The 14,841-nt window shown below is 40.2% G+C and overlaps 1 protein-coding gene across 1 annotated transcript in view; it reads right to left on the bottom strand.

The window, feature by feature from the left end:
* The window catches only part of SETD7 (SET domain containing (lysine methyltransferase) 7), a 56,322-nt gene that overhangs the window by 11,812 nt on the left and 29,669 nt on the right, over positions 1-14,841 (bottom strand). Inside the window, exons 3-6 of the mRNA XM_006872223.1 lie at positions 13,663-13,864; positions 9,547-9,736; positions 3,582-3,663; positions 740-857 (exon numbers count right to left, since the gene is read on the bottom strand). Of these exons, the coding sequence (XP_006872285.1) occupies positions 740-857; positions 3,582-3,663; positions 9,547-9,736; positions 13,663-13,864 (592 nt within the window). The remainder of the gene's footprint in view (positions 1-739; positions 858-3,581; positions 3,664-9,546; positions 9,737-13,662; positions 13,865-14,841) is intronic.

The raw sequence follows: 14,841 nt of genomic DNA, 5'->3' as shown, positions 1-14,841 counted from the left end.
CTGGTAGTTTCGAACCACTGACCTTAAGGTTCGCAGCCCGATTCGTAACCACTACGCTACCAGAGCTCCTTATATGGTGCCATATTCTCCATGAAATCTGTGAACCTTTCTAGAGAATTAGAACAAGGGGCAATAAGTCAGCAGGGGCTGGTATGCCTGTTTGGCAGTTAGAATGACAAGAGTCATTCTAACTTGTAAGACCCAGTTCTGGGTGGCTGGGGGACAGAGAAAGGTTGCATGGGTAGTTGATTAGAAAAATAAAAGTAATTCTGACTTGCAAAGTCTGACCTAACATTGGGTAGTTAGGATCAGGGAGAGAGAGATTAAAGAAGAGAACACCATGTGGGTGGCAGGTGATGAAAATGATGGAAGATGTGGAAAGGTGAAGACTAAATCCACTACCAGATCAAAGTGGATTCATGCTGATGCTTACCATTTAGCAGTAAAAGAGGATTTCCCCCATCTTGTCTCTTGACTAGTGCAAAGGTTTTTGCATGAACACAACTAGTGGGCTCCTTACAAAGCACCATACCCCAAATCAAGCCTTAATTATTGACAGAGTTCAATGGGATCTCAAATTTTTAGCTACTGGGTACAATGCAAGTACTGTCTCAGTGTTGTAAAAATTTAAAAGGCCCAAAATAAAATAATTCAACCAAGTTTATCCAAATCTAATATATTTGTTCCTTTATTATTTCTTGAAATTTAAGAGCCAGTTTTCCAGTTGCACCTCACTCACCTCTTGGTGTGTAATTCGGACTCCATTATAAAAAGACACAACAGTATTAGGTCCCACAGCTACCTTTGAAAACAGTCCTTCACCAGCACTGGAAATGAGAGACTCAGCAACATAAACCCTAAATAATAATAATAAAAAAGAGTACAGTATGACTTACATTTTGATGGGATTCTTTAAATTAACTTCCAAAATCGTATTATGGCTACTGAATTCAAAATGGCAGTTCATATAACCAGTGAGGTAGGAAGAGAGGAAGAAAAGACATGCGTGTCAATGTTTGCAGAAGAAATGTATTTTGGCCTTGGGAACTGAAGGAAAAATAGCTATGCTCTTTTAGCAGTGGTGTTTAAAATGTACTGGCTAATAAGAGGATTATTGTTATTACATATTCTTGAAGCTAGTTGGTACTTGCTATGAGGGTTATTTTTTAGTAGAATTTTGCGTGTTTAGTCAATGGTAATTTTCAGTCTAGCAAGGGCAAGGAAAAAACTTTCCAAAGATAATTAAAACTGTACCCATGTTTGTCAATACTAAAAGGAGAGAAAGACTATTTTAGCTAAGCTCTAAAGAGTAACAAGCAAAGTTAATAAAATAAAACATATTCAATATTAAGTACTTTCCAATCGTCTATAACAGAAGTCAGCTAACTGTAGCCCAAGGATCAAATCTGCCTGCTGTCTACTTTTGTAAATAAAGTTTTATTGGAACACAGTCACCTAGTTGTTTAATATCATAGTTACAAGAGTAACCATATAACTTGTAGAAACAGATATTTATTCTCTGGCCCTTCAAGAATAAAACAAATGAACAGCACTGGTGATGGTGATTATGGTGCTGTAGGATAAACACTGGACTGCTAAATGCAAGGCTGGAGGGTCAAACCCACCTTGGAAACCCTATAAGTTGGAAACAACTTGACAGCACTTAACAACAACAACTTCATCAACTCTTATTTCACTTTTCGGGACACCATCTGAAACTGGTCACTGGTAATTTTTGTTGCATGGATTTTATGCTTATTTAGTGGATTGGTAGACAGAATTATGCTTTCCAAGTCTGAACTCACTCTGATAGAATTACCCATCTTGCTACTTTGCCATGTGATTTTGTCATACCTCCCCTCAGATAAGGTGGACAATACATCCCTTTCCTACTGACTTTGGGTTTTGCCGTACTTTACTAATGGAATGTGGGCAGAAGTGACTACATATCAGGTCTAAGGTGCTAAAAGGCATGCCAGTTCCTGCCAGCCTTTTCCAGAGTTCCTGTTCATCTCCCCAGGTAGCTATTACGCTTTTATCCTGGGTCTTGGAATGAAGATCTATGAAACAGAACTGAACCCAAATTGAAACCTGGAGTCCAGCCTAATCCAGCTGAGCCTAGCCAAAAGGGCTGAGCCTCAGCCAACCGACAGAAACACGAGTGTAAAATAAAATGTTTGCTTTTATAAACCACTGGTCGGTTGGTGGGTATTACTATGCAGCGGCATCACAACATCACAAAGAGTAATTCATATGGTTATGGTGCTGTTGTGTTTGCCTTTCCTTTTGTAAATGAGCCAAAGCTGCATGTCAAAAAGAGGCCTTTCATTGTGTCAAACACTGCAGCTTGGGGAGAAGGCCTATTTCTCAGATGGGAACAGAAATTGAGTGGGAGGTAAGCCATGCTTACTAAGAATGAGGCAAAGAGAAAATCAACGCAGGATGACACACTTATTCATAAACAAGTCAGCTTGCTGGGGAGTAAGAATCCCAGGTAAAGTACCAAACAAATCCACATCAAGAAGCCGGACTAGAATTTAGCTATCCTCAGAGATAAGAATGAAACGGGACAGGATTTGACACTCTTGAGTGTGAGTTTGTGGAATCAGAAGCTGTACTGTTTTATGCTTCTGTTTAGTGAACAGAGACATTATCTTGGGTACAAAGAGGTGTTCTGTGCTCAGGGGAAATGGAAAATTTTGGGAAGAGTTAATGGTGATGGTTGAATAATATGAAGACAATATTGAATGTCACTGCACTGCACATGTAAAGACTACAGAGACGGCAAATATTTTGTTACCTATTTATTTACCACAATAATAAAAACAACAACAACACGGGGTCTGGTCATGTGGAGGATAAGTCCTGGACTGCTAACCACAAGGCTGGCGGTCCTAGTCTACCAGCTGCTCTGTGGGAGAAAGCTGAGGCTTTCTGTTCCTGCAAAGATTTACAGCCTCAGAAACTCCATGTAGGGTTGCTATGAGTTGGAACCGACTGGAAGGCACTTAACAACAACAACAGGGCCCCAAGAAAAGGGGCATTTAAGCTGGCTGGTTGGTCCAGCTGCTCTTTCTACAGAGGTTTTCAGTCAGGAACAGACACCTGGGCTGTTGTGTGGAGAAACTCTCTTACATGAACAGATTGTATATGAGACTAAAGCATACTTCTTCAGAATATATGAGTATGAATTCTGATTTGGAGACTTCTCAGAGAGGTAAAAAACCAAAATGAAACAAACAAAACCCACTGCTGTTGAGTTGATTCTAACTAAGAGTGACCCTGTAGGATAGAGAAGAACTGCTCTGTAGGGTTTCAAGGGACCACATCACTTCATTTTCCTCTATAGGATCGGCTGGTGGGTTTGAACAGTCAGCTTTGTGATTAACAGCACAACGCTTAACCTACTGTGCGACCAGCCTTCCTGTCCTCAAAGAAAAAGGATATTTTAATAAAGAGTCTGGTCTGCCCATGACTCTGGCCTGAGCAGAGAGTCACATAGGCCGCATTAGTGTCCTCCATTGGGGTCATTTAACAACTCACATAAACAGCACAATGAAAGCCACAAGAAACCCAAATACCTCTCTGACTCATAAGCATCTGGAAGAAGAGCATCAGTAGAAATGCATGATGAAGTTGACTTATCGAAATGGTACACTGAACCTAAGAAACAAACAAAAATATCAGTACAGACAGAGGTAGGCAGGAATACTTAAAACATCTCTCTTTCTTAACAGGAAGCTAAATAATAACTAAACATGTTCTTTAAGTCATACCAATTACAATGAAACTTCAGTGTAAATGGATAGCTTTTAGATTTGCTCTTAAATTTTGTTTTCAGGTCTTAATGAACACCCATCTGCTGTGACTCTTAAAAGCCTGGTATATTCTAAAATTTTCTTTATTCAAATTATTTAAAAGGGGATGGTATAATTAATATTTTTTATCAAGAAAATTCTGTCGTAGTATTTTGAGACCTCTCTTGTCAGATCAAACTGGGCAATGGCTCTTACGTCAGATCCTGTTTGTAGAATACAACTACATAGTCCAGCAGTTCCTTCTTTCATCAGACATAAACTTTCAGCATCGCCAGAATCAAGAAAACACAGAGCAGCTTTTGATAAAGCATTAATAAAGTCAGTTATTTTTATTAAGGTGAATCAGAAGCCAATTAATTTATTTCAGAAACAAAGGTCTGCACCATCCTAGAACTAACACTGGTTTCAGAAAATGGTTAGCTTTTGAGTATACTCACAGACCACAAGGAAGGTTTATAATGGCTCTGAAGACTTAAAAGGTAAGAAACAAGTTTTAGAACTGGAGGGTAGAGTATTTTAGGTACTAAGACATCACTAGTAATTCCATTAAGTGATTCCTTAGTATCTACTAATGGATAAACATTTCTGGTCCTTTCTGGTTGTTTGTCCAACTAACACCCAATCTAACAGCTCAATCTAAGTGTTAGAAAGCAATCCAAGTCAGTTGTAAGCAGGATACAAAACCATTTGCGGATTTCAAAGAGAAAGAATTTAATTCAGGGCTTTAATAATGGGTCACACAGGGTCCGAAAGAGCTGAGAAACCAGACAAGGGGCAGTGAGGGACCCAGATATTAACAATAGCAAGAAGCTGCTGCCCGTCCCTAAGCCAGAGGTAGTGTTACTGGAATGAACCTTGGTGATACCGTGGTTAAAGTTCTCAGCTGCGTCGTTGTCCATTTGAACTCACCAGCTGCTCCATGGAAGAAAATTGTATCAGTTTGCTTTTATAAAGATTTACAGCCTTGGAAACCATGTGGAGCAGGTTCTACTCTGTCCTACAGGGTTATTGAGTTGGAATTGACTTGATGACAGTGCATTTGGTATCACTAGATCTTGAGGTCTGAGGTAACCCAGGGGAAGCTGGAAATGTTAGGGGCAGGGCAGGCTACAAATAGGAGTAACACCTTTTCCTACGTTACGGGAGTTTACAGCATTTTCCCTGCTGGATGCACTCCCTTGCTGTATTCCCTTCGACAGGGTCTATGCTTTATCTCATCCTGGGCAGCACAAACAACTAATGCACTTGACTGCTAATTGAAAGGTTAGAAGTCTGTGTCCACCCAGAGGTTCCAAGGAGAAAGGCCTGGTGATTTACTTCTGATAAAATCAGTCATTGGAGGCTTGTGTCCAGCCAGAGGTACCTCAGTAGAAAGGCTTGGCAATCTATTTCTGAAACATCAAGTCACTGAAAACCCCATGGAACAGTTCTATCCTGTGGGGTCTCCATGCATCAGTCATCTCCATGGCAAACAGAACATATCCTGTTACTTTTCTTCCTTTCCACTATCGCTTATGCCGTGGCCTTCGTCTAGAATTCATTCATTTACTCAACAAATATTAATTGTAAGAGATGAATCAAGCTCTTAATGACAAAGCACGAATTAGCCAGGGAAAGAAGCTTACATGTGGAAAAGTAAAGAGATGAGGCTAGAAGAAATCCTAGCCAGAGATCTAGAAAAGCAGCCCCAAGTAAGTGAAGAGCTAGAAGAGCTTTGTGGTTACGAATGCATAAGGAGAAAGGTATGTTAGGGGAGAAGGTTAGTGAAGGGGCAGGTCAGGGAGTACTTTATTATGTGAGATATTTAAGTTGTGTTCCTCCCCATCCCTCAAACCCTGGACCACATATTCACTGACTCTGTGTAGTGAGTAGGTTTAACTGTGTCCTCCAAAACTGAAACGAAAAAACCCAAACTTAATGCCATCGAGTCGATTCTCACTCATGGCAACCCTATAGGACAGAGTTGAACTGCTCCCTAAGGTTTCCTAAGTTGTAAATGTTTAGAAGAGCAGGCAGCTTCATCTTTTTCCCCTTGAAGTGGCTGGTGGGTTCAAACTGACAACCTTGAGGTTAGCAGGCCAATGTTAAACCCACTGTGCCACCAGGGTCCCCTGTCCTCCTAATCTCTGGTACTGTGAATGTAATCTTATTTGGAAACAGACTTTGCAGATGTAATCAAGTTAAGATGAGCTCAGGCTGGGTTGTTGTTGTTATGTGCTGTGGAGTCGCTTCCAACTCATAGCGACCCTGCACAGGGTTTCCTGTGCTGTTAATGTTTACGGGAGCAGGACACCTCATCTTTTTCACGTGGAGCAGCTGGTAGTTTCAAACTGCTGACCTTGAGGTTCACAGCCTGATTTGTAACCACTATGCTACAGAGCTCCTTCATGATGGGTTAGAGTGAGTCTTAATCCTATGCGACTGGTGTTCTTATAAAATGAGGCAAGGACACAAAGAGACACACACACAAGGAAGAAGGTCACGTGAAGATAGAGGCAGAGACTGCAATGATGCAGCTACAGGCAAAGGAAGACCAAAGATTGCCAGGGGTTAACAGAAGCTGGAAGAGGCAAGGAAGGATTCTCGCAATAGCCTTCAGAGGGAGGAGCTTAACCTCGATTTTGGACTTCTGGCTTCCAGAACTGTGTGGGAACAAATTCTTATTTTAAGCCTCCAAATTGTTTGTTCTGGTAACCCTAAGACCTTATCTTTTGGTCAGCGAGCAGTTGGGTTGTTGTAAGTAAAGAGACAGGGAAGGGGCGGCAAATGAGACAGAACACCAGCGTAGACAGAGATCTGGGTTATCCAAAACAACCATGGTTTTGATCATCTTGAGGTCCAAACTGCTCAACATTTCCTTAAAATGGAGTCCTTGGATGATGCAATGAGTGAATGGTGAACATAGTCAGCTGCTAACTGAAAGGATGGAGGCTCAAGTCTACCCAAGTTACTTCTGGAAAAGACCTGGTAATCTATTTCTGAAAAGTCAGCCACTGAACAGGTTGTGGAGCACTGATCTACTCTGACACACATGGGGCTGCCACGTCAAAGTTGACTTGATGGCAATGATTTTTTGTTTTTCTCTTAAAATACCTGAGACCTGCCAGAATCCTGTAAGCAAATTCCCTTTCACCCACTTTGTTTTTTCCCCCCTTCAAGTTACTTTGAACAGGGTGTCTATTGTTTACAACCAGGAGTCCTAAGAAAAATAATCATTCCTTGCTCTGTAGTATTACCATTCTCACTTCTCAAAATGTGTTTGTTATTTATATAAGAACAATGTAATAATAATGGAGTCCTGGTGTGGTGCTGTGGGCTAATGCATCAGACTATGAAGGTGTTTGAATTGCAAAGTTGGTGGTTCAAGATCACCACTGCTCTTTGGAAACACTAGACAGGGTCGCTGTAGATCGGAATCGACTAGACAGCTTAACAACAATGTAATAACAATAGTAACTTTCAGGATGGTGTTTCATGAGTGACTCTTGTATGCTACTGAGTCAACTGGCTCATTGAGACCCTGCATGACAGAGCAGTAGTGGGCTTTAGGAGCAGAAAGCCTCATCTTTCTCCTGTGGAAAGGTTGGTAGTTTCGAACTGCTGACCTTGAGGTTGGCAGCCCAACTCATAACCACTATGCTACCAGAGTTCATTGTGTGACAGAGCAGACCTGTGAATATTTCCATTTTATAGGTGAAGAAACAGGTTCTGAAAAGATAAAGAATTTACCAAAGACCATAATCCAGTACAGGTTAGCGCTGACACTCTTAGGTCCAAGCTCTTTGCACTACAAATGCTGCCCCTTCTGAAGTGTTAAAATTTTTTTTATCACCAATTGGTATCTTCCTCTACCCCTTAACCCTGTTGTAAATCTCATTTTGAAATACAGTAACACTGTCCTTTCTCAGAACATATGTGAAAAGGACAGATAATTACAATGTGAAGTTCAAAGATTACTGTTTTGCCATAAAAAAAACCAAAAGAATAAATTTAAATTTACTGAGAAGGCAGGCAAAGGTACCAGAAAGTTCCCTATATCCCTCACCATTTCTCCTAATGTTAACCTTTTAAATTGTCATGAGAAGAACCCAAAACCAAACCTGTGGAGTTGATTCTGACACATAGTTACTCTACAGGACAGAGCAGAGCAGTCCCAGAGGTTTATAAAGCTTTAATCTTTGTCGTATCTTCTCCTTGTGGAGAGGCTGATGGGGCTGCCCACCAAACATTCAGTTAGCAGCTGAGTGCTTAACAACTGTGTGCCACAAGGGTTCCTTATTCACAGGCTTGGGATCTCAATGACGCCATAGGATAAGCACTGGACTTTGGACAACAAGGTCGGCAGTTCCAGCCCACCAGCTGTTCCATGGTAGAAAGATGAGGCTTTGTGCTTCCACAGAGATTTACAGATTGCTCAGAGTTGGAACTGACTCAATGGCACTTAACAACATCAACAACAATCTTAGGGGTTAGGATTCCGACAAGTATTTTGGGGGTGGTGGTAAAGCGGGGTGTAATTCAATCTGTAACACACATGCTTTCTTACACTGTGCAATTAAAAATACAAAATCTTGGTATCTCTGTGTATTTTTCTGTCTTTTCCAGATTTTCTAAAATTAATAATTCTATACTCAGAATGCTTGTGTATGTACAGCCTACTTCATTTCTAAAAGGATATAATTTTTTTAGTATACGGATTCTATCTGGTTCGCTCACATTATTAAATGTGTGCTCCATGCAAGATGCTGGGCTCTGAAGTGAGAAGATGATGCTATGCATTTATCTTTCTCAATCAGAGTTTGCTGTTGTTGCCAAACTTGCCACCGAGCCAGTTCCGACCCATAGTGACCCTGTATAGGATTTCCAAGGAGCGACTGGTGAGTTTGAACCACCGATCTTACGGTCTAGTGTTCATCCTACAGTGTCACATGAGGACTACAATCAGAGTTTAGACTGAGTCAGTTCTACAATTGGTGCCAACTTGGAGGATCTACTTAATTTGGTTCTTCAGTGTCATTAAACTGTGTTTTAGCTTTTCAGGTATGACCATTTGAAGTAGACTGAATTATTGCTCTCCCTTCTGCACTTCTTCTCTGAATTACAAATGTCTTCCATAGAATTATATACCTATGCCCTTTATCACAAGGAACCGTGGTAGCATAGTGGGTTACACACTGGGCTGTTAACCTAAAGGTCAGTAGTTGGAATCCACCAGCCACTCCTTGGGAGAAAGATGAGGATTTCTGCTCCTGTAAAGATTTACAGCCTTAGAAACCTTATACAGAGTCTCTACGGAGTTGGAATGGATTCGATGGCATGCAGCTGCAGCCCTTTTTTACTGACTTTTCAGTGTCTTTCACTAAAGTGCATGGTGACTATTTCCTTGCTCCACTGATGTTTGACTTGGCAATATGATTGGTTTTGACCAATAAACAGTGAATGAAGGGGTTAGTGTTTCAGTACCAAGCTGGAGCTATCTCAGCTTTCTGTTCATCTGAGCCACTGTGAGAAATACAGGTAGCCACTGTCCCTTCAGACTGGTACCCAGATTTAAGACATGAAGAGCAGACTCAATCCTCACCAGAAACCTCAAATACAAGCTGGCTAAGCCAAACCCAGCCTAGATCAGCTGAAGTGTATCAGGCGATCTATATTTGTTCCTGTAAACCACTTGCATGTTGAAGTGCTTTGGAATTAGACGGACACATCGGAAACAGATTCAACTTACTTCCAGGCATAAGTTCAAAGTGAGGCCTCCCTTCCTCAGTGGATATCAGGGTGGCCAGTTTTCCTTCTATCATCTCTCCATCGATGAATCTTCCGTAAAGTGCGGTCCTCTCATCTGGATACACATAGGCAATCTTCTCTCCAGTCATCTCCCCATCTTCATTTACTTCTCCTACAAGGCTACCTCCATCCTAATAGGAGAAACCAAAACCCAGAAAATATTATATATAGTGTTTATCTATATAAAATGAGTTTAAAATTTTCTCTTTTATACTCCCATTCTTAATAGGACTAGTAAGGATAAGAGTTTAAGAACCCAGAGCTTTTCATGTGAGTGAGAAAAATTTGATACATATCTTCCCATCCTCCCCTATGCAAATAAGCTTCTAGAGAGACATGCATAGGAGTATGAATGGCTGATTTAGATAGGAAAAGTTAAGTTGGTCTATTATTGACTCCATCGATTTTTGCTGTTAATACTGACATTAAAAAATTACTGGTATTCCATCTTGGTTTGGTGTGGCACTGTGGGTTAATGCGCCAGACTGCAAAGCTGTCTGAACTGCAAGGTTGGTGGTTCAAGCTCACCAGCTACTCCTTCGAAACATTATACAGGGTCACTATGGGTCGGAATCGACTCAATGGCACTTAACAACAACATCTTGGTTTGTTATCGAAGAAATAAATATACTACATTAGCTATAAACATTTAAAAGAAATTTAACTAAATGTTAGATTTGGCCAATATCAACCATGATGGAGATCTTAGTTAGACAGTCTTATCCCCTATTTATCAGATCTTACTCCTCAATGTTAAACTTTGTATTTCTTGTTAGTTCAAAACATATTTCAGAATTAATTTACTGTGTATTTTATAAAGACATAGTTGTCTTTCTTTTCTGAGACAAACATCTAAACTGTATAGTCCTTATCATCACATTCTTCCCACTCGTCTTTATTCAGTGTTCCCTCCTGCTTCTTTCTAGGAGAGAAGCCAGCTTTGCTTCATGTTTAACTGCTTCATGTTTAATGCCCATTCGCTTCACTCATTGAAGGTCATTGAGCCTATCAAATAAATCTGTGCTCTGCTAAGTGGCAGGGGCCCAGTAGGTAACCCACAAATACTTACGTATTAAACTGGGATATCAAAAAGTAATAAGTATTCTAATCTAGGATGCAAAAGAATGTTTTGTTTTTATTTTCTCCCAGTAGGTCCACATGGTATAACTGAAAATCTGAGATCTCTGTGGGTTTGCTATTAATGCTGCTTACTGAGAGACAGTAGGAATCAAGCATATGAGACACATGATTTCCACAGTTCACAGTATAGTCTAGTTGGTTATAAATTAAAAACTTATCACAGCACTTCAGTAGAAAGAGAAACAATTAGAAGCAATTTTCATAGGCAGAAGGTACATTAGAAACATATTTATTGCTCTTTTCTACTCCCTGAGTTAATTCTTTATAGCCCAGCACAAACGGAGACTGTGCTTTCTGCAAGATCTGCGTTCAGCTTTTCAGTGATGATTGTGGAGAGGAAGTGCCTCAGAGCACTTGTGCCAGCTAATATAAGCCATCGCCATTACTATTTACTTACAACTGCAGTCTGTCTTTCTGGAGTCTCCTACCTTTCCCTTGAAAATATTTTAAACTTCTGGTTTGGAAGGAAGTGAGTTTAGTTGTCTAGAGTGACAAAGCAGAAATTCTTTTTATCTCTAAAGGGAGTTAGGAATTTTTCATTAAAAACTTTACATTAATGTTCCGAAGTAAATTTTGAAAGACATGAACTATCCTAAGAGTGTACTTATAAATATTGTAGGGAGAATCATTATTTTTCCTCCTCTTGTTCCTGCTTTAGTCTCATGTTACATACATACACTTCGGGAAGCGTTAGGGAGACAGCGTTTGTTTTCTTCCTTAGGCTCATGGAAGTTTTTCCTTTGGGAAAAACCTAAACCCAAACCTGCTGCCATGGAATCAGTTCTGATTCATAGCATGCTATATATGGTTCCTGAAACTATACATCTTTACAGGAGCAGACAGCCTCATCTTTTCCCCTCAGAGTAGCTGGTGGATATGAACCACCAGCCTTGAGGTTAGCCGCCCGACTCCTAACCCACAGTGCCACCAGGGGGGGGGGGGTGTCCTTGAATGGATCATTGTTGTTAAGTGCCGTGGAGTCAGTTCTGACTCATAGTGACCCTATATAGGGTTTCCAAGGAGCAGTTGGTGGGTTTGAACTGCTGACCTTGTGGTCCAAAGTTCACTGCTAATCCTACAGCGCCATACCAGTTCAGTGCTTATTCTAGCCACAGGTAAAATGGGGTTGCCATGTGTCAAAAATTGACTCTGCAACACTCAAAAAATAACATTCCTGGAGTAAAACTTATTAATTTACCTGCGGAGTCAGAATTGATGGCAATTAACTACAATACTCTTCTTATATATGTAATAATAATTTGCTTTTATGAATACTTTTCAGCCGTAAGAAGATAGCATTCTTAAAGAAAACATGTATTTTGACTTCAGCTCTGGACAAAATAAAATTTTAAATAAAACATTTTTTAGGATCTTTTTTCTAAAACATTTTGAGGAAACTCACTAATAATAGGACATTTTAAATGTAAACAGAAATTAAGCATTAATTCCCAACTATGGGTTTTGTCATGTTTTCACTCATACTTTAATAAACTTCAGGTATATTGTAAAATGCTATCAAATATTCAAAGGTAAGTTCACTTGAATCCCTTTTATTTAATAACATAAACCCTGGTAGTGGTGCTTATGGAGTCCTGGTGTGGCACTGTTGGTTAATGCGCTGGACTACAAAGCCGGCTTGAACCGACAATTCAAGCTCACCAGCTTCTCCTTGGAAACCCTGTACAGGGTTGCTATGGGTTGGAATTGACTCTACGGCACTTAACAACAACAATGGGGATTATTGTGTACTGTAGAGCTGGTTTCGACTCATAGCAACTCTGTATAGGGTTTCTGAGGTTATAAATCTCTATAGGAACAGAAAGCCTCACCTTTCTCCCACAGAGCAGCTGGTAGATTTAAACTGCTGCCCTTATAGTTAGGCATAATCCACTATGCACCAAGGTTCCTAATATAAACCCTAAAGTACCTTACATACTAGGGAGTTGTTGTTGTTATGAGCTTTGGAGTCGGTTCCGACTCATAGCGATCCTACACAGGGTTTCCGAGGCTGTAAATCTTTACAGGAGCAGAACACCTCATCTTTCTCCCATGGAACAGCTGATAGTTTAGAACTGCTGACCTTGAGGTTCGCAGCCCGATTCGTAAAATCAAGTAACAATAGTGTAATAACTCCCCAAAAATCTGGAATTGCTAGACTAGTTCTTACATGTGAGAAACAGAATAAAATAGTAAAAATGGACAATCCCACTGTCCTTTTCTATATGCCAAAGGAATTAAAAATAATATATTTTTATTAGTGGTACAATAAAATGAATTTGTTCCAATTTGAGTTATATCTATATGTATATATATTATATATACATACATACATATACACCTGCTTTTTATTCTTTAAATCTATCTATCTATCTATCTATCTATCTATCTATCTATCTATCTATCTATCTATGTCATCACCACAACCACGATCCAGAGCCCTTTCATAGTCCCAAATAATTACCCAGAGGCCCAATGCGTTTTTGTCATCATGAATCATCTGTTTCTAAAACAGCACTGAAAAAAATTAATAGTCAATAGTAAATAAAGGTGCTAGGGCATGTCTTATAAACTGTTAGCTGTAGCTATTGTGACTTTCAATGTGATAGCTCAATTTCTGACCAAGAATACTACATTTTGCTCTCTATTATAAACAGTCAAAGCAATGCCTTAAAACCTGCTACTTTCCAGCCAAATGAACAGTCATAAGGCTTTAAAAACCAAACCTACTGCTCTTGAGTAGTTTCCAACTCATATTGACCCTAGACAGAGTAGGACAGAGTGGAACAGCCCTATAGGATTTCCAAGGTTGTAAATCTTTTCAGAAGTATACTGCCACATCTTTCTTCCATGGAATGACTGATGGGTTCAAATTGCCAAGCACTTAACTGTGCCACCAAAGTTCCTTCATAAGGCTTACTGGGTAATATATCCAGCAAACTCCATGCCGAATATTATCTTTATATTGCCCCTTGAAGATCAGTCTTCCATCCGTGTCGTATTCCTGGGCTGGACCATTCAGCTCTCCATCTACATAGGTGCCTTGGAGAACGCCCCCGTCTTCATAAGTATAAACTCCCTGGCCCTGCAGGGCATCGTCCACATAATATCCTTCCAGGGTGCTGTGAGAGAAAAGAAAACAAAAGGGAATAATAAGAGCATGACTTACTTTTCTTAAAAGGAAGGACCACATCCAAGGAACTTTGTGTCCAGCTCTGTTTCAATCCTGACACGTATTCAGTGAAGCCTTCCAAATTCTCAGATATGGGCAGGATTAGGAACAGATATGGGCAGAATTAGGAGTGGGAGATTTAATTCCTAATCTCCTGGCTACCTATTAATTATTTTTCTTTTCTGAAGGACATAGTGAATTAAGCTGCAGGTGAAAGCTTATAGCTAGTCTCATTTGAATATATTTCTAAAACTAGATGCTGACCAACACCAGGAAATAGAAATTCTGCTGTTACCCTTCCCACCCATAAATCCCTCATGCTTAATTTCCCTCAAGAGTGCAGAATCCACTGGTAATTCTCAGGGGTACGATGGTTTGTGTATAAAAGTCTCTAATGGAGTCCTGGTAGCACAGTGGTTATGAGTCGGGCTGCCAACCTCAAGGTCAGCAGTTCGAAACTACCAGCTGCTCTGCAGGAGAAAGATGAGGTGTTCTGCTCCTGTAAAGATTTATAGCCTTGGAAACCCCTGTGCAGGGTCATTATGAATCGGAACTGACTCCACGGTACTTAACAACTACAATGGAGTCCTGTTGTAGGATAAGCACTGGATTGTGAGCCACAAGCTTTGAGGCTCAATCCTCAAGCCATTCCTTGGAAACCCTATTCAGGGTTGTTATAAGTCAGAACTGACTCAATGGCACATAACAACCAGTGTTTATGAATGAGGGGCTTCAAAAAGCTGATGGAATTAAAAGATTACATGATTTTTCCATGGACTCTTTGAAGCCCTCTCACATTTGCTTTACTCATTAAACGTATTATTTATCAGTGACAGCCCCAAAATTAGAGAATCAAGATCCTCTGCCATCTCTTTGGCCCTAATGGGGATTTAACTGTGTGTATGAGTGTGTGTGTGTGAGAGAGAA

This window comes from Chrysochloris asiatica, unplaced genomic scaffold, assembly GCF_000296735.1.
Source record: "Chrysochloris asiatica unplaced genomic scaffold, ChrAsi1.0 scaffold00187, whole genome shotgun sequence".
In the NCBI taxonomy this organism is placed as follows: domain Eukaryota; kingdom Metazoa; phylum Chordata; class Mammalia; order Afrosoricida; family Chrysochloridae; genus Chrysochloris; species Chrysochloris asiatica.
This window is presented reverse-complemented; position numbering and strand designations above follow the sequence as displayed.